Raw genomic sequence first — 22,478 nt, forward strand, 5'->3', positions numbered from 1 at the left:
TTACTGTAGTCTAAAAAACAGCCAACTTCCTCAATACTAACCTTCCCACTCACTCTAATGACTTATTTTACTAATCCCACCAACACATTTCCTTTCATACCAGTGCTATCTTGTTTTTTTCCAGGAACTTGCAATGTCATTTCAGCTTCAACAAGCCTGGAAGATATTGAAAGGTCAAAAAATGTAGCTACTCTCCACTCTCATTAGTGAACTCTCCAATTTAAGTGCCTTTTGGCTTTTCTTATGTAAGACTGCTGTGCATTGGCCTTCCAGTTAAAGGGATGGAGAAAGTAGCTGTGGTTAACCTTTCAAAGGCAGTCTGAAGCAAACATTTTTCAAGATGTTTGCCAATGTGCCTCTTATCTGCCCATCTCATGCTGTTGTGTTGCTATTGCCTTCAGGGGATTTCTTAAGTGCTGCTTAGCTACAATTCACTCTGCTGAAAAACTTTCCAGGTAACAGGAACAATTATGACTGAGCGTGCTACGTTTAATACACAAAAAAATCCCAAGGGGACTACAGAAGATATCCAAACCACATTAAGATGTGCCAGGTACCCATTTTGCTAAAATGGCTACTTTGTCATGTGCCCTTGTGATTAATATGTTAGAGTGTTCCCAGCTTCCTCCAAAATTCAGTGCAGTAGCAGCCATGCACTGAATCAAACAGCATTTCAACCACTGATTTATCTACTTTGATTTGGGTGGGAAGAACTCCATTTTGATGGTTAAAAGTGCTGCAGTATACATGTTTGAATTGTCACTTTATTAATGAAACCGAAAAAGGTGTTGCATGGATGGCGGCCAGAAATGTGGAGACAAGTGCACTAAGTCTGAAGGTTTATACCATCTTGAATATGTACGCACTAAACTAAAGTATAGCAACTTTTTGATAAGATAGCTTGTGTTGTAAGCTGCATTGTAGGTAAAAGTGAAAATGCAAGACAGATATTTTTAGGGAAAATGCAAGACAGATATTTTTAGGGAAAATGCAAGACAGATTTTTTTAGGGAGGGAGTTCCAGAATCGAGGGGCAGCCACTGAGAAGGCCCTCTTTCTTGTACCCACCAACTGAGCTTGAGATGGAGGTGGGGCCGAAAGACAGGCCTCTCCTGAAGATCTTAGGGCCTGGGTCTGAGAGGTGATCAGGCAAATAGCTTGGGCCTGAACCATCAGGTGCCTTTCGCCAAACCTGATTTTACATGTCTATATCCTTCTTAAAATGAGGTACCTAGAACTGAGTGCAGGACTCCAGATGAAGCTTGGCCACCATAGAATATAATGGGATTATTACTTTCCTTACACTGCTGGCTCATGTTCATGTTATATCCAACAATGGTCCCCAGGTTCTTTTTGCATGAAGTACTACTGAGCCTTGTATCCCCTATCCTATATTCTTGTGATCTAAAATGTGAAATTTTGCATTAGTCTCTACCTAATTTCATTTTATTAATATTTGTCCAATTTTTGGTTTATCTAGATCCTTTTGGATTCTGTTCCTATCTTCCGAAGTGACAATCACCTTCCCAGTTTTGTGTCATCTGCAAACCTCATAAGAAATTCCTCTACCACATTTACATCATTGATTAAAAATGAAGAATCACCATGCAAGATCTTCTTCCAGTTTGAAGTACATCCATTGATGAATTATAGAATCATAGAGTTTGAAGAGACCTTGTTGGCCATCCAGTCCAACCCCCTGCCAAGATGCAGAAAAATCTCATTCAAAGCACCCCTGACAGATGGCTATCCAGCCTCTGTTTAAAAGCCTCCAAAAAAGAAGTCTCCACAACAGTCCAGGCAGAGAGTTCCACTGCTGAACAGCTCTCATAGTCAGGAAGTTCTTCCTAATGTTCGGGTGAAATCTCCTGTCCTGTAATTTTCTTTCCGCCTCCTAGTCCCCAGGGCAGCAGAAAACAAGCTTGCTCCCTTCTCCCTATGACTTCCCCTCACATATTATACATGGCCATCATGACAACTCTTTGACCACAGTTTTCCAACTAGTTATGGATCTATCTGACCGTGTTCTCATACATTCCACTTTCAATCAGTTTGCTAATCAAAACACTATGTGGGACCTGATAAGTAACATCCACAACATTCCTATCACCGTATAAACAAATTACCTGATCAAAAAAGATAGAAGATTAGTTTGGCAGGATTTGTTCTTTATAAACCCATGTCTACTCCTACTAATCATTGCATTGTCACCTGCAGACTCCTGTATAATCCGCTCTAATATTTTTTTCCTAGTATTGAGCTGAGGCCGACTGGTTTATAGTTTCCTTTTTGTCTTTTTTTGTTTGAAGAAATGTACATTTTCTGTCCTTCTCCAGTCCTTTGACAGCTCATTTTTTTCTCAAAATGATGGTAAAGGGATTGAGAAAGTACAGCAGCAAGTTTCTTTAGTACTTTGGGAGGCAGGCCATCTGGTCCTGCAGATCTGAACTTGTTGCCATAAAATAAAAGTTAAAAATTCAGCTGGTTTGATGCTGATTAACTCCATTTTGACAATAGCTGACACCTCACCTATGACATCAAACTCATTTAGGCTAGTTAGACCATTGTGTAGTTGCACAGTAGTATCAAGAAAATGATTTTTTTGTATGGATTGCTCCAGGCTCAGATTTATGGTAATTTTCAATTTCTTGAAATTCTGGTAGAACTTTCCAAATGATTGCTTTCCATGTAGCAAAATTACAAAGACGCCATCAAAAAATTGTTCCAGGTCAGTCATGAAGATCTTTGCATACTCTGGAGGCTTGCAGGTGTCCATAACAGCACCAGACTTGGAGGTGTAGATTACTCCCAAAAGTAAAGTAATTATGAGTAAGTACACAAGTTTGGTGGATAGTGACTTCATCACACTAGAGCATCTATCCACCTTAAATCTGGTTGCTGCCTCCTGCAGAATTCTGGGGTTTGTAGTTTAGTGAGGCCTAGGACCTCTCTGGCTGTGCAATTTAAAGGCACCTCCCTAAACTATAAACCCCAGAATTCTGTAGGCAGCAGCAACCGGATTTAAAGTGGATAGATGCTCTAGTGTGATGAGGTGGCAGGTCTACTGTAACTTCATTCAGGACAGCATTCTTGATGGCTGGTAATCCATCCTGATGTGGGATGTTGGTGTACAGGTATTCCACATCTACAGTGGCTAGGGTGGTGATCAATAGTGGCTAGGATGTCTTAATACCACTTAGTACTACATTTGAAGATATAAGTTTATATCCCCCCCAAAATAACATGAAAACAAAAACCAGCGAGTCTTAACAATTCTACTGCATTCTTTTTCTCCCTTCCCACTTTCTCCCTCCAGATTAATGAAAATTAACTGTACTGAAATATTCAGGTTGCAATCCTAAAGTCATTCATAAAGCACTAAGTTCTGTTGAGAACAATCTCTGATTTTATTAAGATTTACAATGCAGGGCTATATACTTAGTTGAGAATAAGCACAATTAAAGCTAATAAATAGTTCTGCATAGATCTTAACAGTTATACAGTTGTGAATGTGAATTATGTCCCAAAACATTTGAAAAAATTCTGATCTATGAATATAAATCACTGCATACTTTAAACCTCTCTGCAATAACTATACTTCTTGTAAGATGAAGTCTTGTCGCCCAGAGGAATAAAAAATTTCTGATCAGTGTCATGTAATATTTCCACATGAATTCCACTGCTGCTAAACTGCATGCTAGATATATCTTACAGAGCTGGATTAGAATGAAGAACTCTTTATTCTTGTATTCCCTTCAGAGAAGAATAACCATGTTGGCCCAACAAAGTTGTCATCATGGATTGTGAGTACGTGAACATGAGCCTGCGTTTATGAAGAGATTTTTGGCAGAAAACATAGGCAGTTTCTGCTTGTCTTTTTAAAATATGCATTTAAACCACTGGATAACATGTGTACCAGTGTGCTAAAGAAGAACCATTATACCTGCCAAGACAGGACTTGTACACAAAGCTGGCTATTTATTTATTTATTTATTTATTTATTTCAATAGACAATAGATGTCAATAGACATCCACCATTTTCTATATTTATTACATTTCTAGTTCAAGGCCCAGTAGAAAACCTAAATACATGCTGCTAAAACTCATTTTGCCTTGAGATTGCCCAGTTTCTCCTTTAGAGCCAAGTTTTCCTTCACATCACATTGGCTGAACTTCTCGTATGCTTCTGCGAAGGTGTTTAGAGTGGCTTGTAGGTCTTCTTCTGAATGAGCACAGACGATGTTGTCATCAGCATACTGCATTTCTATAATAGATGTTGTTGTAACCTTGGTTTTGGTTTTCAGTCTGCTGAGGTTAAATAGCTTGCCATCTGTCCGATAGATGATTTCCACTCCGGTGGGAAGCTTCCCGTCAACAATATGAAGTATCGTAGCGATGAAGATGGAAAATAAGGTTGGGGCAATAATACATCCCTGTTTGACACCTGATTCCACCTTAAATGGGTCACTTTGGGAGCCACTGCTGTCCAAGACTGTTGCCATCATGTCACATGGAGGATCTGCAGGATGTTCAGGAATTTGCTAGGGCACCCGATTTTTTTGGAGGATGGTCCAGACAGCGATTCACTGTGTTGGATGTCTTTGCAAGGTCAATGAATGCCACGTACAGAGGTTGATTTTATTCCCTGCATTTTTCTTGGAGCTGTCGGGCAGTGAAGATCATGTCCACTGTTCCTCTGAAGGGGTGGAAGCCGTTCTGGAATTCTGGGTGTCTTCTGAAAGGGGTAGAAAGCAGTTTGCAAGGATTCTTGCGAGGATTTTCCCAGCGGAGGTTAGAAGGGAGTTACCTCGACAGTTTCCGCAGTCTATTCTTTCCCCTTTTTTTGAAGAGGATGATGATGGTGGCATCCTTGAAATCTGCTGGGTTTTTCTCGGTCACCCACACTTTTTCTATGAGCTGGTGGAGTTGTTGTGTCAGCTCAGGTCTAACATAGAGTTGAAGCTGGGAAGGGGAGAAGCTATGTTGTTCCTCATTATGGATACCACAGACATCTTTAACAAACACTCATTTTATTTTTATTTATTTTTAAGCTTTTATCCTGTCTTTTTCTACTAGGTAGATTAAAAGCAGCCCACAACAACTTTAAAATAACATTAACAATTTATCACATCACACAATATTAAAACAATATTATAGAAGAAACCTATGGAAACAACCAATCGAACAATCAGTACAGTTGGCCCCTCATATCCACGGATCTTGTATCCATGGATTCAACCATCCATTGTTTGAAAATATTTTTAAAAATCCTAAACAAACAAACAAACTCTGATTTTGTCATTTTATATAAGGGATATCATTTTACTACCATATTGTATGTAATAGGATAGCTAGATTTCAGTATCCACAGAGGCCTTGGAACAAAACTTAAGCGGATAGCAAGGACCCACTATATGCAGAAAACATAAAGGAATTGCAATGTCTCATACTATAGCCAGTAAGCCAAAGACTGCTTTGAAAAGTAAGATTTGAGTTAAACAGCTTAAAGAGTACATCAGGACATGACAGATCTCACTTGAAAGTGTTCCCTGCAAACACTAGCAAGAAGCTCCCAGTAGCCATATGACTGCCTCTGATGATTGAGGAATTTCATCACAGTTTGAAGGGAAGAACCAGAGTCTGGAGCTTTGAGATTAATACCCTTACTCAGTTCAGAAGCAACCAATATCAAAGAATTATAAAATATTCAAAGTAGCTTGCACCAAACAACAACTTAGCTACAGTATTTTGTACAAACTCAAATGTTTCCATTTGTTTTTCAAGGGCAGTCTCATGGGTAGCATTTGCAAGAATCAGAATAAACACCACAGTCTTGCAACCTGAGGTCGATAGATATACTGAAGCTTCTGGCAGCACACTGGCAGCTAAAGAATATCCACCCACAAGTCATGTTGTGCATGTGGGTATGTTCTTTCATAAGCAATTTGTTCCCAATAATTCAGTCTTTAAAAATAAGACAGCTATCCAGCAGAGTTCAGACATTAAGGGTGTAGACTGGCATGACAACTTAGAATTAGAACCAAGTTCAGAATAGGGAACTAATGTGCACCCACAAGCCTGCAATGCAGTCAAAAACTGTGGACATTCCAGAATCCAAGTTTAACAATGAGGAAATACTACATGGCTTCCACCTGGATGTCCATCCTCCCTGCCCCCTGCCTCAAATAGGTACTGATGGTTAGAAACTCTATGTCCAATCCTTAACCAAACCAGGACAACTTCTTTCCACTAGGTCTTAAGTACCACATTTGACCACAACTAAAGCACTAGTTTTAATTCTCAAAGCTGGTCTGGGTTTTCCACTAGTCTGTTGGATTGAAAATACCTGTCTTTCTAGCAAGAAAGATTTTCAAACAACCGTTTTCACATTTTCCACATTCAAAATGATGTGCCTTCCAGAAAGTAAAAACACTTTTTAAATGTAAAATCACCAAAATATTTTATTTCATGTTTTGTTATTTTCTATGATATATTACAAAGTCCATTTTATAGGCTGAATCGACAATTAAAGACAACAAATGCATTTCCTACCTGTAATGTACATGGGTAATTGTTGGTCGTCTGTAGCCCAGAATCCAGGTCTGGATGTCTATGGGTTCAGCTTTGGGATATGCAATCGTTGTATCTATTACCCACTGAAGACCTTTTGGTTTGCTTTCTAAAAAAAAGGCAATGTGTAAAGAAAGGAAGAAAATACTAAACATTTCAATCACAAATATTCTACTTCTGTTTTAACATTTTATCTCATTAATTCTTACTAACAGTTCACATACTATGAGCATACGTATAGCATGAGATGCAGAAGTACTAAATATTACTATATGATAGGAAAGTATGCAAGCAGATTTTCAGTGTTCGTATTTTTCTAACTACAGAATTCCCTTGTCTATCTTTGATCTGAATTACATATACAGGTTAAGTCTCCTTTATCCAAAAACCCAAATGCCTTCTGCTGCCTGTTTCTGTCTTTAAGGCAGCAACTCTGGCGCTACTGCTCATCTTTCAGATCCTCAGTCTCTCTGCAGCCTCACATCTCATACACAACACAAGTAGTGACTATACAAGTCATGAGGCTGGAGAGATACTGAAAATTGAAAGATGGTGCGAAACAGCAGCCTCAAAGGCAGAAATGAGCAGCTGACAGCTTTATTGACAATATCAATAAAGTAGGATTTTAAAAATCAAACAGGCATTAAGAGACATATATTGGGAATTCTGTCAATAAATGGAATATTAATTAAGTCATAGTTTAAGTGAGTATTTAAAAGTCCAAGTAATTGCAATGTTCTGTAAGGGGAGGGGGGTAGTGTCTCTTTTAGACTGACATAAAGCCCAATGTTTGCAAACTTTCACCTTACCAGATCTGGTTCCAATAACAAGATCAACCCAAGAATAAACAAAACCGTATTCAAGAAAATACTAAAAGTCCTGTGACACACCATTAATATATTTATTTTAGTGGAAGATTTCAGTGCAAAGACTTGCCTGTCCCAATTCACTGAGTTTCAATCTTTCCCAATAAATAAATAAATAAAACCCTTCTTTCTTCATACTTTCTAAATAAAAGACTTGCCTGCTCCCAATTCATTGAATGTCAATCTTTCAACAACAAAAAAAAACCTTCTTCATGCTTTCTATATAAAAAGGGACTTCTACTAAGGATTTAGCACACAGAAAAGCAGCTATATTTAATAATGCTTGAATTAAAAATGCATTTATTAAAACATATTAAATTAAAATGCATTCGCTCAATGACATTGATATATTTTAATTTGCAACAATTCAGTTATCTATACAGAAAAAATGAAATTAAAGGATAACAACAACTCTTCTTCCACTCCATACAAGCAAGGTAATATTTTCATCAGAAAACTACCACATCAACATCATTGCTGATAAGAAATAGGATGAAATCCTAAGTTCAGAAATAACTTTGTTACTTAGGTTATCTTAGTGCAATGAAAGTACCCAACAACTCAGAAAAAGAGCTCAACTTAAGCAAGTTTGATAGCCACTCAGACTAAACAAATACAAATGAACTAAAGGTTTATTTATTTTAAAGATTTATACACCTCTCTACTATTTTCTCTGCAGGTGCCATTTGTCTTGACATTATTGTCTGCAATAAATGGGAAAGAGGGTGAAATTTCCAATACAAAACCCTGGCCAAATGCTATTTAGGATGATGTTTTAAAACTTTAAAAGTTCTAAATCCTTAATAGTGACAAAGTCCAGTTTTAACACATATTTATTTATTTATTTATTTCGGGCATTTCTATCCCGCCCTTCTCACCCTCAAAGAGGGACTCAGGACGGCTTATAGCAGGCAGACATTAGATGCCAAAAAACAATACATTAAAACGCACAGTTACAATCAACACAATTAAAACAATTATAAGCGTTCAATTAAAAGCAGTTCGCTGGTTCAAAACAGTCTACTTATCTTATACATATTTTGGTTCAATGTGCTACACACAATGAACTAAGATCCATTTAGTACCCTTGCTTTCTAAGGTGAGGTTTTGCTCTTTTTTTCCTTAATGTGATTTTCATTTTCAGTTTGTGGCATTTTTGTATGTATTGTATTATCCATCATAAACATACTCCATCTTGATTTGCACTCATTTGCCATTTTTTTTTCAAAAAAATGTCTATGAATATTCATATTTAGATACTAATTTAGCTGTATTTTCTCATACATTCATTTTCTAAATTGATTTTTATCCAAACCCAAAACATATTTGGAATGTTTTTTATATCAAAAACTGGAGCAAAAAAAAATATTGAGATAAGTGCAAAATCCAGTGAGTAGACATTTTAATATGTACATGAGTTCAAGAGATACAAATCAAGGAAGTTAACATCAGAATTCACAAAGACTGAACTCCCAAGCATTCTTGCCTTCAGCACTGTGAATTCTGGCCACTCCTCTCTGCCACAGAAGCTAGGTTACAGCCATTGTCTACTTTGTTCTTTCTGCAGTCATATCTACAAGAACACTCTGTGCTATAACATGAGCTCAAGTGATCACAATAAGATGCTTCACAACTGAAAGTGTAAATCAAGGGTAGCCAGTTCTGCAGTGGGCCTGCAGGACAATCCTATCCCTGGGACTTGCCACAGGCTATTAGTACCACAGAAGTGATCACAGAGCCTTGTTTTATAAGAAAACTGTATCCCCTAGAGCTCAGCTACCTTTTACTTTCTGTTCAAAAATTGTTGGAAGTGTTGCACAGGTGCTTCTGGGAGCTATAAAACAGGTGGAGGTTGTTATTATTATTAATGCCTGCCTTCAAGTCAACTTTCATTTATGTGAGACCTCCAAGTTCCCCTGTCCTCAACAGCCTTACTCAGGTCCTGCAGACTCAGGACCGTGGCTTATTTAATTGAGTCTATTCTGCTGGAAGGCGACCTTCCTCTTTCCTACCTTGCTATAACATGAGCTCAAGTGATCACAATAAGATGCTTCACAACTGAAAGTGTAAGGTCGCCTTCCAGCAGAATAGACTCAATTAAATAAGCCACGGTCCTGAGTCTGCAGGACCTGAGTAAGGCTGTTGAGGACAGGGGAACTTGGAGGTCTCACATAAATGAAAGTTGACTTGAAGGCAGGCATTAATAATAATAACAACCTCCACCTGTTTTATAGCTCCCAGAAGCACCTGTGCAACACTTCCAACAATTTTTGAACAGAAAGTAAAAGGTAGCTGAGCTCTAGGGGATACAGTTTTCTTATAAAACAAGGCTCTGTGATCACTTCTGTGGTACTAATAGCCTGTGGCAAGTCCCAGGGATAGGATTGTCCTGCAGGCCCACTGCAGAACTGGCTACCCTTGATTTCCTCTTTTCCTACCTTCCAAAGTGTTATCATGTGCTAGTGAGTCATGTCTTACACACACCGCACAGCAAGCTATATCTTGTTCACTCCAATGTGGATACACCACACACTAAAATAAATGGGTGATAAAATCACATTCACAAGACCCATTAATAATATAAAGTTTCTGAAAATTATTTTAATGCCTTAGCCAGGTTACCTAATTTTTCATTTCAGTACAGATATATTACTCATGTTTTGGTCTATTTGCAACAAATGGAACAACCCTGGATTATGATTTGGATGGTGTGGTTTTAATTGATGATTGATAATTTATGTTTTAACTGTTTGGTATTTAATTGTAATTGTTTATTTTAATATATGTTTCTATGGCATCAAATTGCTGCCTGTTGTAATGCCATCTTGAGTCCCTTCCAGGGTGAGAAGGGCAAGGTATAAAAATGGTAAATATTAGCAGTAGATGGCCTGTATGTGCTACTAGACAGGAAATATAGTGCTTTCTGCCTTAGAACACTGTTTACATTTTACTGAAGATGGCACATGCATAAATGATGAGAACATTCTGGTTCATTCCCACTTTTTGAAGATCTGAATCAGTCTACCAAAGTTGCCTGATTATTTCTAAATCCGAAACTCAAATTGTTAGTACTGAAGTCCACCAAACCATTGGAAAGCTCTCACATGAGAAACTTCTCATCTGATCTGTGATGGTTTTATCTGGTTGTCTCCCACATGCATCAGCTAGGTGACCCCAACAGCAGATATTAAGAAATGGATCCTTATCTATACAAGGCCAACTTCCTCAGGGAGCTGTAAATAACTGCACAAAGTAGTTTCAAGTACCAATTCTGCAGTTTTAAAACTGTTCGCTCTGATGCTCTCCTGTTGTCTGTACTTTGTATTAATTTATTACTTTAAATACTATAACTCTCACCAGAGACATTTGAAAAGCAAGATTTGAAGTGAAAAGGGTTTTTAAAATGCTCTTTGACTTCACATAAGTGGCTTCCCTGCTATAACCATGGGTGGGTCTTTGCAGATCAGATTATATAAATAGAACAATGCTTATCAGCATTAGTGCCATTCCCTCAGAGAACATAATCTGTATCTTGAAAGAAATGTAGTAGGCTGAAAGAATTACCATCATCTACCTGGCTTGGCTCCCAACAGCAGCAATTACCACAGCTCCAGGAGATGCCAGAACTACCATAAAACATTTTAAGCACATTAGAAAGCACATTAAGGAGTTTTCACAAGAGGAGATTTTGTGAAAGTGGTTGAAAGAGCAAAAGGAAGTGAGCTTGATAGGTGGATGTCAGAAATAGTTCCAGGCAGAGGAGACAAAATAGTAGAAAGAAAGCCAGCAGAAGTCAGGATATAAATACATTAAAGTAAGAAAGGCAGAAATGAAACAGCAAAAGCCTGAACCTAAGAAAAATACTGTGACTGGCTACGTAACATAAAAAAGAAAACAGGCCATTTTAAAGTAGTCCGATCCATTTTGTAACGTTTTCTCTTGTTGAACTGGAAGTCTCCACATGACAGAAATCGGACCTATGTTTTGTATCTAAACTCCTATGCAAATATAAACATCATATGTTGCCTCTAGGTTTAATGATGGTAAAATGTGGTCTGATTGTCTAAATCAGTGTTTCCCAAACTGTGCTCCTCCAGGTGTTTTGGACTTCAGGTCCAAAACACCTAGAGGAGCAGACTTTGAGAAACACTGGTCTTAAAAAACACTCAGCTAGATGATGGCACAGGCAGGCTTCAAGAATACTAAGTGAACCCTGAACTTATGAAGTATTACTGAGCATCTTAATTCAGCTTGGCATAGCAGTGGGACTGCAGCCAGAAGATATGATGTGGAAAATGAAGAGGAAGGGTTCCAAAGCCTCTCCTTGCATGCTTGGCTTATCTAATGTAACCAAAGACACTTCAGTAGCCAAGCTATTTTTATTCTTTTTCCTATGAAAAGACATTGGGGTTTTCTCTTTAGCAAGTGTTCAATTGCCAAAAAATCACTGATTCAACAGCAAGCCAGATCAATTTTTCAAAGGACTATCTCCAAAGAACTGTTTGTTTTGCATCTGTTCATCTCAACTATCCCATCTCTTCCCCCCCCCCCCCCCACACTACTATATCTATATCCAGCCTTCTCTACTCAATGTGTGGGTGTGTGTACATTCAAGTTACCTATTAACTTATGGAGACCCCATAAATTTTATATGGGTTTGTCAGGCAAGGAATTGTCAGATGTGGTTTTGCCAGTTCCTTCCTCTGAAATATATCTTACAGCACCTAGTATTTGTTGTCAGTCTCAATCCAAGTATCAACTAGGGCTAACCTTGACCCTGCTTAGCTTCCAAATTTAAAATCATAAATTTCAAGAGTCAGGCATGAACACTGGAGCTCACAGTAAAACAAACCTCACCACAGGGAACCTTGCATCACAGAAAAAAGTTTAGAACAAAGGAAGTAGTTGTTACTCTGTATCCACTTAAGAAACAAGCTGCACTGGAGCATGTTGAATCAAATCAAAAGCCCCTTTAGCTCAGTACTCTGTTCAGTGGCCAACCAATTGCCATTAGCAAGATAAACAACAGGACATGTGCAACAGTACCATCCAGCTCATTTGCCCAGGCAAGGAATACTCAGGGACATACAGTAGAACCTTGACTTAAGAGCATCTCACCTTAAGTGCACTTTTAGTTAGATACTGTTGCTCATCTCTTGTTTTGCTTTGATATACAAGCAGCACTTTGAGTTAAGAGCTAGTGCCATAGGGAGTGCTAGTGTAAGAGTATAGGGCTTTAGAGCTTCAAGGGAGCAGCCTCCGTACCTTGTGCCTCCATGCCTCATGCGCTTATCTATATTGGGAGATTGCTATCGCTTTGCTCTGTCTGCTTTGAGGAACTATGGGTTAGTTGATTTTGTGTGGTTTTTATTCCTGGTATGTTTGGCACCATGAAGAGAGAGAGGGAGAGAGAGCAAGAGAGGGAGGGAGGGAGGCAGGAATGAGTACAGTATGAAGAAAATGATGCTTCTGCCTCTTCATTTGTGCTTCCTTGCCACAACTTTGTGCTTCTACCACTGTGTCACAACTTTGTGCTTCTACCATTTTAAAGTTGGTCTTTCTTTTTTTATTGTTCAATGTGAATGTGTGGGTTTTGCCTTGCAGTTACACTGGCCAACTCACATTTTGTTGCCTCAAATGTGCTTCCTTGCCACAACTTTGTGCTTCTAGCATTTTAAAGTTTATCTTTCTTTTTACTGTTCCACGTGAATGTACATTTATACATTATTTATTATTTATAAAGTACATTTTCTTATTTAAAATCACAGAACAAAAAACATTGGGGGGGGGGGCTGTTTGGGTGGCCGGAACAGATTAATAGCATTTCAATAGGAAATTTCGCTTTCAGATAGCAGCGATTTTAGTTAAGAGCTCGGTCATGGAATGAATTAAACTCTGAAAAGTTATCACTGTACTACTTGTGAAAATGAAGGTAATAAATAAACTTTAAATTGCAGGCAATGATTGCCTTATGCTCCATATATTTTTCCTTTCTAAAGCCATACAAAAGTAATGTCCATCATATTTTGTGGAAAACAAATTCCATAGTTTAACTATATGATTCCTGAGGTACTTTCTCATATCCTGTCATTATTCTTCAGTCCTAGTTTCTATTCTTATGAGCATCTGAAAAAGTGGACCCTTATCCATGAAAATAAATTAGCTTCAATGATGTTGTTCAGATTCCATCATCACCCATTTTCATTCTATTACGATAGGAGGAACATTTCTCCATATCCCCATTTTCTCCAAACCAGCAGCCTCCCCCCTTTTACCTTTTTTTTAAGAAAAAGAAAAACTAAGAAGTCATATTAATAACCTTTATTCATAAGTAGTCATAGAATAACTAATGATGTGGATTGTGGATTTGTTTCAGAGTATACTATGAATACTGTTTTAAATTGTTCATAACTTTTCTAAACTATTTCAAATTGTGGTTTGAAATTTTAAAAATTATCTGGTGCTTCTATTGTTTGTATCATGCAATGAGCTACTGATAAAATAAATATATTTCAATAAAGAAAAAAAATATGGATTTCCCTAAGCCACTTGGTCATTCTGGTTGCCACCTTCTGCATTTTTACCAGCTCTACAATAATCTTTGTGAGGTACAGTAAGCAGAAGTGTGCATAATGTTAAAATACTCATCACATTATAGCCTTATAAATGAGTGATTGTAGTTTTATTTTAGCCCCTTTAATAATGATAGTCAACTTGGAATTTGTTTCTTTTATAATAGCTGCCCAACAGCAGTTTCAGAGCAGCAGAATGTTTTATTGAGCTATTCACCACAATCTTCAGATTGATGTCTTGATTGCCAGCTTGGGATCTAGCAGGATATATGTAAAAGGATTTTTTTTTTTTTGCCCCAAGGCACATCACTTTATACATGATGACATTACATCAGTATAAAGTTTGGCATTCGCGTGGGAGAAGGTAGCTTTAGCAACATGTTTGGAGCTCTGAAACATGCTTAGCTCTTAGCTGATAAACGAAGATCTCATTTATATTCTAATCCATATTGCTCCTTGCCAGACTGTGAAGCCTTGCACCAGGCAAATGTTATACACAAGATTAATTTCTTTTGGATATTGTAGAACTACCTAATGTGAGTCTCTAGTGGGCCCAAGCAAACCATCTTGGTGCTATGGGGATGATACTTGAGGTCTTCTTTGCAGTAGAAATTGTAGGTTTTGGGAAGTAATCCCTGTCTATGCAGGGCCTCTACCTTTGGGTATTCATCTAATGATATTTCAGGACAACTAAAAAGACAAGAGGGGATACTGAAATAGGGTGCGCAAAATAGTAAGACAGATGTCCACCTCCTATTATAACCCAAATTGATCAGAATAGCTCCTAGCCTACCTCATTAAAAAAAACTGGCCAGACAAAAGTAAAGCATGCATCAGGCAATTTTGATAAATGTTGAATGGGTGATTAGAATATATGGGCCGTTGCACCCTTCACATCAGACCAGTGCAAACATTAACTATGAAAGAATTTGGTACTAAAGGAAGTACATACAGGGTTGCCAAATCTAATATAGAACCTTACGGCTTAAGAGTGTAAATTCACCTGCTATCTTTGGAAACCCATCCCATTGTGGAGGAAATAGTCTATGAACAAGTCTGGTGCAGCATTACAAGTGTTTCTGGCTTGGAGTTATATCTGTATAGAGCTGTCCCTCGACATCTGTGGTTTTTACTTTTGAAATTTTGATTATTCACGGATTTCATTAAAATATTATCACTTGGAATCTTTAGATCCTCCAGTGTGACTCTATGGTCAACTTCCTCCAGTCATACTGCAAGTATCAGAGATTTCTAGAAAGAAGAAGTTGACCACAGAGTCATGCTGGAAGACTAAAACATTCCAAGAGAAGTTTGCTCTTAGATAAAGAAATAGCAATTTCTTTATTCACAGTCATTCAAAAGTTCCTATGCTCCAAACCCCAGCAAATGTGAAGGGCTAACTATACATTATACGTTTTTCTTTGAAAGAGCTCAGGATGACGTAAGTGGGTGTTATCCCATTCTAATACCTCCGAGGGAGCTTAAACAATAGGAATGACTGGCCTTATGACACCCATCAAGCTTCATAGAGAGGGAGATATATCTTCTTCATATAACTCACACACTATCCAGATGTTACATTGGTTCTCAGTAAGTATTACATCTTTTCAGACAAATGTGTAAAAGTAAATACTAGTAACGAGGAGGCTAACACCTCTAATCAGCTACTTAAATATACTCAGATAAGCTCAGAAATACAATATTGTAAATACTTCAGATATGGCACCTTAGACGTTTATTACGGCTTTCAATGCTGCATCTCTGGAGAACTCCTAATTTTTGATCTTCTGAAATCAAGTAAATGAGCCCACAGAGAATTGAATGGAAGCCCTGCAGACTGCAGAATGCATGTATCTATCAATCTCCACAGGCCCTTCCTTTCCTCTGGCTCTCTTGCAGCCAGAAGCTGCCAAGTACAATAGCTTGGTCAAACAGTTCTGAATGTACTCTTTAGGAGGGATGCTTTCATCCAGTGCCAGTACAAATTCTTACAACTCCTAGAACAATAAAAGGAGGGGAACCTTTTAATCATACGAACCATTCAATTGTACACAAATTCTATGGAAGAAAAAGCAGAAAATGAAGAGACAGATGTAATTTCCTTGAACCCTTTCTGTATCACTACCACTATCTATATTGTCTTAGAATTTTTGCAGCCTGAACACTAAAAAAGTGAGTAGTTATTGAACCCAACAATAGAACTATTGTTTTCTCCATCAAACTGATCTGACATATGATAAGTTAGTCACTTCTTAATAAAGTATTTGATTCAACTCAAATTCCAGCTTCTTAATACTAAAAAGTACTTTAAAACATTGTGAGATAAAACCCGGAATAAATAACTTTTGTAAGTATGTTTACAATCTTGCCTGCTTTGTTTATGGACTATTAGACAAAATTTTATTGACCTACATGGCAAAGAGGCTGCTGTCACAATGGAAGCCAAAACCTTTGCTGCTCGTCTTTCAGGGGAAAGGGAGGAACTTGTCAGAAACTAATAAATAAAAATTGTTGTCAGAGTTTGAGCTAAAGCCAACAGGATTCTTTATATCTTCCAAAACTGTGAATATCTGGCTTAATGACAAGAATCTGGAAATTTTTAAAACTTTTTTAATTTTAAATTTTAAAATTTTAAATGGCCATATTAAGAGGTACAATCTCACTTTCAGCCACATTTCCTGATCTATAGGATCAGTACCTTACTAAGACATATCATGTAGGCCCTTAAAAAAACATAGGCTTCATATAATGACCAGAATTATAACTATAACAATATATCTTGACACACCAGGAAGCACAACAATTTAAAATAAGTAGATTCATCCTTCTATGCAAACCTAACATAACATCTCCTGAGAGGTGTACTGTAATTAAAATTACAAAAGGCATTTTAGAGCACTGGCAGGCAATGCATAAACATCAAATTAATGCATATAAATGTGTTCATACATTATCCAATGTTTATTCGCCATTAAATACAAGAAATACCATTAAACCCCAAGTTGTAGCAGACTTGAATTTCAAAAAGGAAATTCACCCTGAACAGACAAGCTACATAATACATCTAGGTTCTAAAGTCTAGAAAACACTCTGGTGGTAAGTTGTTGTTACCTACAGTCCAAAATATGTAAAGGAAGAGTTTAGGTTGGACATCCAATTTATTTTCTCTGTAGGTGACCTAAGAACGAACCAGAATGCTTCTCATGTTGATCTTTTAAAAGACAGGTATTAATGCTTTAACATAACCCTACTCATGACTATTCAGAAGTAAGTCCATCTGAGTTCAGTTGATCTTAATTCATCCTTACTAGATTTTCGAGATCTTCTTAATAACCTAAATATTGTATTAGAAATAGTACTGTAAAGGTTCACATTAATCATTATCTGTGACAATACCACTTGGAAGGGTATTGGTGATATCAGGTCCAGCACTGGATCCACTTTTTGTATGTTTACATATATGGCTTTTTTAAAGGTCTTAGACTCTAACACTGGACATAATGATCAGGTGGTAAGTGTAATGGTGGTGGATAATAAATATTATTTTAGTTAATAGTCACTCTCATTTTCTGTAGAGAAAAAAGGCGGTTTATAAATAAACATAACAACAACAACATACCTTAAGAGGTTACATTAATATTATTTTTCAAGTCTCCAGCACACAAAAACATACAATTGCAGTTTCTTTTATTTTAATGAACTACCTATACAGATGCAAGTTGCATCACACATTCAGTGACTACTGTGGACAAAGAAGAATGGAGAGATACAGCTGATAGCAGAATTTCACATGCAAAACCATTACAAATGTGCAACAATGTGCATAGAATAGCAAGTCAATGTGCACTGCATAACTGACTCTATATACCGCACATTATACAGAATAATCAGGTAAGAGCTATGCACATTCACTGTTTATTATATGATGCACTATGACAGAATTCAGTAACAGGATTATGCAGTGCTAGCACAGGATAACTACCATAGAATCATAGAGTTGGAAGAGACCTCATGGGCCATCCAGTCCAACCCCCTGCCTAGAAGCAGGAATACCCTGGCAGATATGTAGACCACGGCCTATGTCTTAGCTTTTTTTTTTTTACTACTTCATATGCTATCTTTCTAAGAGAATCCCCAAGTCAGCATCTAAAAGCAGATAAAAGACCTGGAAGAATTGAAGCAAACTGAAGTCTATCCCAGTAAAATAAAAACATGCTAGTTAATGGATGAGTTGATCCTGGGTTAAGAATACAGCCTACACTACATGTGTACAATCTGATCTCTTCCCCCTTAAATAACAGGTTAATCGTTTGGACAGTTTCTTAAAAGATGTTGCTTCTTCCATGCTCAAGCAGTAGCACTGATGAACGAGCTACTTGTGTGATTCCAGTTCATGGTGCTATTTCCGAAAATTTAAAGGCCTAAAATAGTTTGGTATTTGGGACACCTTAAGGCGGGAGTGGGCAACTGGCAGGGGGCTGGTCCTTTGAAGAACCTCTGAGGATCTGGAAGGCTGAACCCTTCCTCTCTTTGAATGGAATTTGTACCCTTTTCCTTGAAATTCTAGGAGGAGATGACCTACCAAAATCTCTGGAACAATGCATTTAGTTTTTGAAAATACTTGCAAGATTTAAGTATCGTAGAAGACTTACATAAATAACATAAACAATTCAAGATAGCATCATTTTAATCATGTTTTCTTACAGCACAAACTCATCTTTAAATCCAACCACTTCTCTAAATCCTGTGCAATATCTTTTATCGTCTTATTTATAATAAAATTAATCATCTGAAATAAATTCCTAGGGATAATTATGCACATAGAAGTACCATATATATTCATGTATAAATCAATCTCATACATAAGTCAAGGGCAGATTTGGAGTTAAAATGAACACTTATTTTATCCATTCTCTATTTCTTTCACTATAAAAGGTTCAGCTTAAAATGGTGAATCTTCAGCATAATTGTAGAGCAGAATACTATAAACGTACAAGTGACCTTGAAGTTGTGTTACTATGCAAATGCACAGCAAACAGAGTAACATTCTTAAGTTAAGTGTCACCTGGATTTAGATTTCATTTGTCGTGGTATGACTGTATGAGGAAAATATCAATTGACGGTGAATGAACAGGGACCAAGGTCACCCTCCCCTTTAACTGTCTCAACTACAAGTCTATGAAACAGCAGTAAACTGTTGAGTGGGTAGTATTATCCTTTGTGACTGAGAATCCAAAACATCATTTTTGGACAGTTCTATAATAATAGACCACTGTAATTCACTTCCCTACCAACAAAGTCTTGCCTTTTGTTTTGCAGAAAAAAACCTAGTGGGAAAAACTGAGAGAGATTAATTTTTCCCACCCTCATATAACCTGGTATGTATAATACATATCGGGTCAGCACATTCATCTAGGATCTTGTTCAAAATGGCAGCTATTTTAGCATTCACCAAACTGGCATTAAGCAGCAGCATTTTCAAACCAGGACTATTGCTGTATTATTTATTAATTGGAATGGTATTTTTCAAAGTACTTCAAAAGTGACACGTTAGTAATACATTACTAAGGTGTTGTCATTCTTTTTTTAACTATTTAAAAATAAAAAGCCCTTCTGAAACCAATGTTGCTCATTAACCCAAAGCAACTCTGTTACATTTTAAGAATGGTAAAAACAAAAATCCTTGTCCCCAATGTAATGCAGTGTAACAATAAAATGCAATGTAACAAGGTAATGTGATTACTTTTAATGCATTACTTTCAAACTGCTACAGGAGAAAGAATGAAAAATAAAATCATAGAAAATAAAATAACTCAAAATGCTCAATAAATCAACAAAAACTGAATAAAATAAAGTGCTTTGTAAGCCTATGAAGACTGAATAAAATGTTCCCTAACAAAGGAGGCTCCAAGTGCTACTGAAGCAGACAAAGGGGATTTGGGGAGAACAGAAGCCATAACTTTTTGTAAGTGTAGTAGCAGGAAGGTTTAGAACCAGTATAGGTGAATCAGAGAGACCACAAATACGTAACATCAAGCTACCAAAATGGTTGCAGTGCCTAAAGACCTTGGCCTGCACTTAAACACAATCGGCGCTGACAAAATTACCATCTGCCAGCTACAGAAGGCCACCTTACTGGGATCTGCACACATTATTTACCGATACATCACATAGTCCTAGACTGTGTGGGAAGTGTCTGACGTGTGATCCAATACAACAGCCAGCAGAGTGATCTTGTCTGCTGTGGATTCATCTTGTTATGTTTCAAATAACAACAACAACAACAACAACAACAACAACGAGACAGTACAGCAGGGGTCCTCAAACTTTTTAAACAGAGGGCCAGATCACAGTCCCTCAAACTATTGGAGGGCCAGATTATAATTTGAAAAAAGCATGAATGTATTTCAATGAGAAGCGTGTGCCTGCTTTTGGTTGATGAGATAGGATTGTTGTTGTTGTTGTTGTTGTGTACTTTCAAGTCATTTCAGACTTAGGTTGACCCTGAGTGAGGGCTGGGTAAATGACCTTGGAGGGCCGTATTCGGCCCCTGGGCCTTAGTTTGAGGACCCCTGCAGTACAGTTTAATAAAAAGTTCTCCCTCAAAAAAACCTAGCAAGAAAAACACGGCTAGGAAGATCTTGTAACACAGAGAAATCAGCATGGAGATTATCAGAAATTGTAGGTGAAAAAAATGATAAGGACCGTGCTTTAGAACTATATCCTACACCTAATAAAACTGAGAAAAACAAAGACTATAAGGACTAAAACAGGGGGAAAAAACCCAGAACAACAAAGAAAGCAGACCCACACTATGATCCAGTTGGTGTCCGGAGATTTCAGCCAGTGGACCAGAAAGATGATTCAGTGCAACTCCACCTCTTCATATAGCCCCAAGCACAAGAACTACCCTAGAGGGTTGCTTCCTCTAAATCAGAGGTTCCCAACATTTTTTGAGTCGTGATCCCATTTTACAGAGACAAAGTGACCCACAACTCCAATACATTAAAAACAGACTTTTAAATAGAGTAAATGAAAACACATCAAAAATATATTTTTCAATATAATATATGCAAACAAATCTCTGTGCAGGATGTGATGACATGATTTTTTTTTCTTTCCTTTTTGACATTTTCATAGCTCACCACTGCCTGGCAACCTCAGAGAAAACTCATGGGTTGGGAACCACTGCTCTAAATCAAATACCTTTTCCTGCAGCAGAGACACAAAAAAGTATGTCTAAAGCAGGAGGACCAGCCTGAAATATACAACTGTCCAATACCAAAACCAAAATAGGATTTTGTAATTAATCAAACTTTGAACTACATTACAAAGTCTTTGCTGTCCCACTTTCTCAGAAGCTTTGCTCTTTCTGCTTTCAGGAGTTTGCTTTGACTGTACAGGGCGCAGGAAAGGGCAACAGGAAAACCCCTGAAAGTACTATATGATGTTCTTGTGTGCCTTCAAGTCATTTCCAACTTATGCAACCTTAAGGTGACCCAATCTTGTTTTTTTGCAAGATTTGTTCAGAGTCATTTGACTTAGCTTTCCTCTAAGAGAGTGATAATGTGATTTGCTCAAAGTCACCCAGTGGGTTTCCAAACCCACCTGGGAATTCAAACCCTGATGTCCAGATAGAATCATAGAATCATAAAATCATAGAATCATAGAGTTGGAAGAGACCTCATGGGCCATCCAGTCCAACCCCCTGCCAAGAAGCAGGAACATTGCATTCAAATCACCCCCGACAAATGGCCATCCAGCCTCTGCTTAAAAGCTTCCAAAGAAGGCGCCTCCACCACACTCCGGGGCAGAGAGTTCCACTGCTGAACGGCTCTCACAGTCAGGAAGTTCTTCCTAATGTTCAGATGGAATCTCCTCTCTTGTAGTTTGAAGCCATTGTTCCGTGTCCTAGTCTCCAAGGAAGCAGAAAACAAGCTTGCTCCCTCCTCCCTGTGGCTTCCTCTCACATATTTATACATGGCTATCATATCTCCTCTCAGCCTTCTCTTCTTCAGGCTAAACATGCCCAGTTCCCTAAGCCGCTCCTCATAGGGCTTGTTCTCCAGACCCTTGATCATTTTAGTCACCCTCCTCTGGACACTTTCCAGCTTGTCAACATCTCTCTTGAATTGTGGTGCCCAGAATTGGACACAATATTCCAGATGTGGTCTAACCAAAGCAGAATAGAGGGGTAGCATTACTTCCTTAGATCTAGACACTATGCTCCTATTGATGCAGGCCAAAATCCCATTGGCTTTTTTTGCCGCCACATCACATTGTTGGCTCATGTTTAACTTGTTGTCCACGAGGACTCCAAGATCTTTTTCACACGTACTGCTCTCGAGCCAGGCGTCCCCCATTCTGTATCTTTGCATTTCATTTGCAATCCAACACTCAAAACACGGGCTCTTGCTCTCAAAAGCACTTTCTACGTGCCTAGCAGGGAGGAGACTGAGCTTGGGAAGAGA

At 37.9% G+C, this 22,478-nt stretch overlaps 1 protein-coding gene across 2 annotated transcripts in view; it reads right to left on the reverse strand.

Moving 5' to 3' along the window:
• LPGAT1 (lysophosphatidylglycerol acyltransferase 1) overlaps positions 1 to 22,478 on the reverse strand; it is a 78,227-nt gene that overhangs the window by 12,080 nt on the left and 43,669 nt on the right. For both annotated transcript variants that reach the window (XM_060754318.2, XM_060754317.2), the window contains one exon: positions 6,552 to 6,678. In XM_060754318.2, the coding sequence (XP_060610301.1) occupies positions 6,552 to 6,678 (127 nt within the window). The remainder of the gene's footprint in view (positions 1 to 6,551; positions 6,679 to 22,478) is intronic.

This window comes from Anolis sagrei, chromosome 1 (genome assembly GCF_037176765.1).
Source record: "Anolis sagrei isolate rAnoSag1 chromosome 1, rAnoSag1.mat, whole genome shotgun sequence".
NCBI classification, from domain to species: Eukaryota; Metazoa; Chordata; class Lepidosauria; order Squamata; family Dactyloidae; genus Anolis; species Anolis sagrei.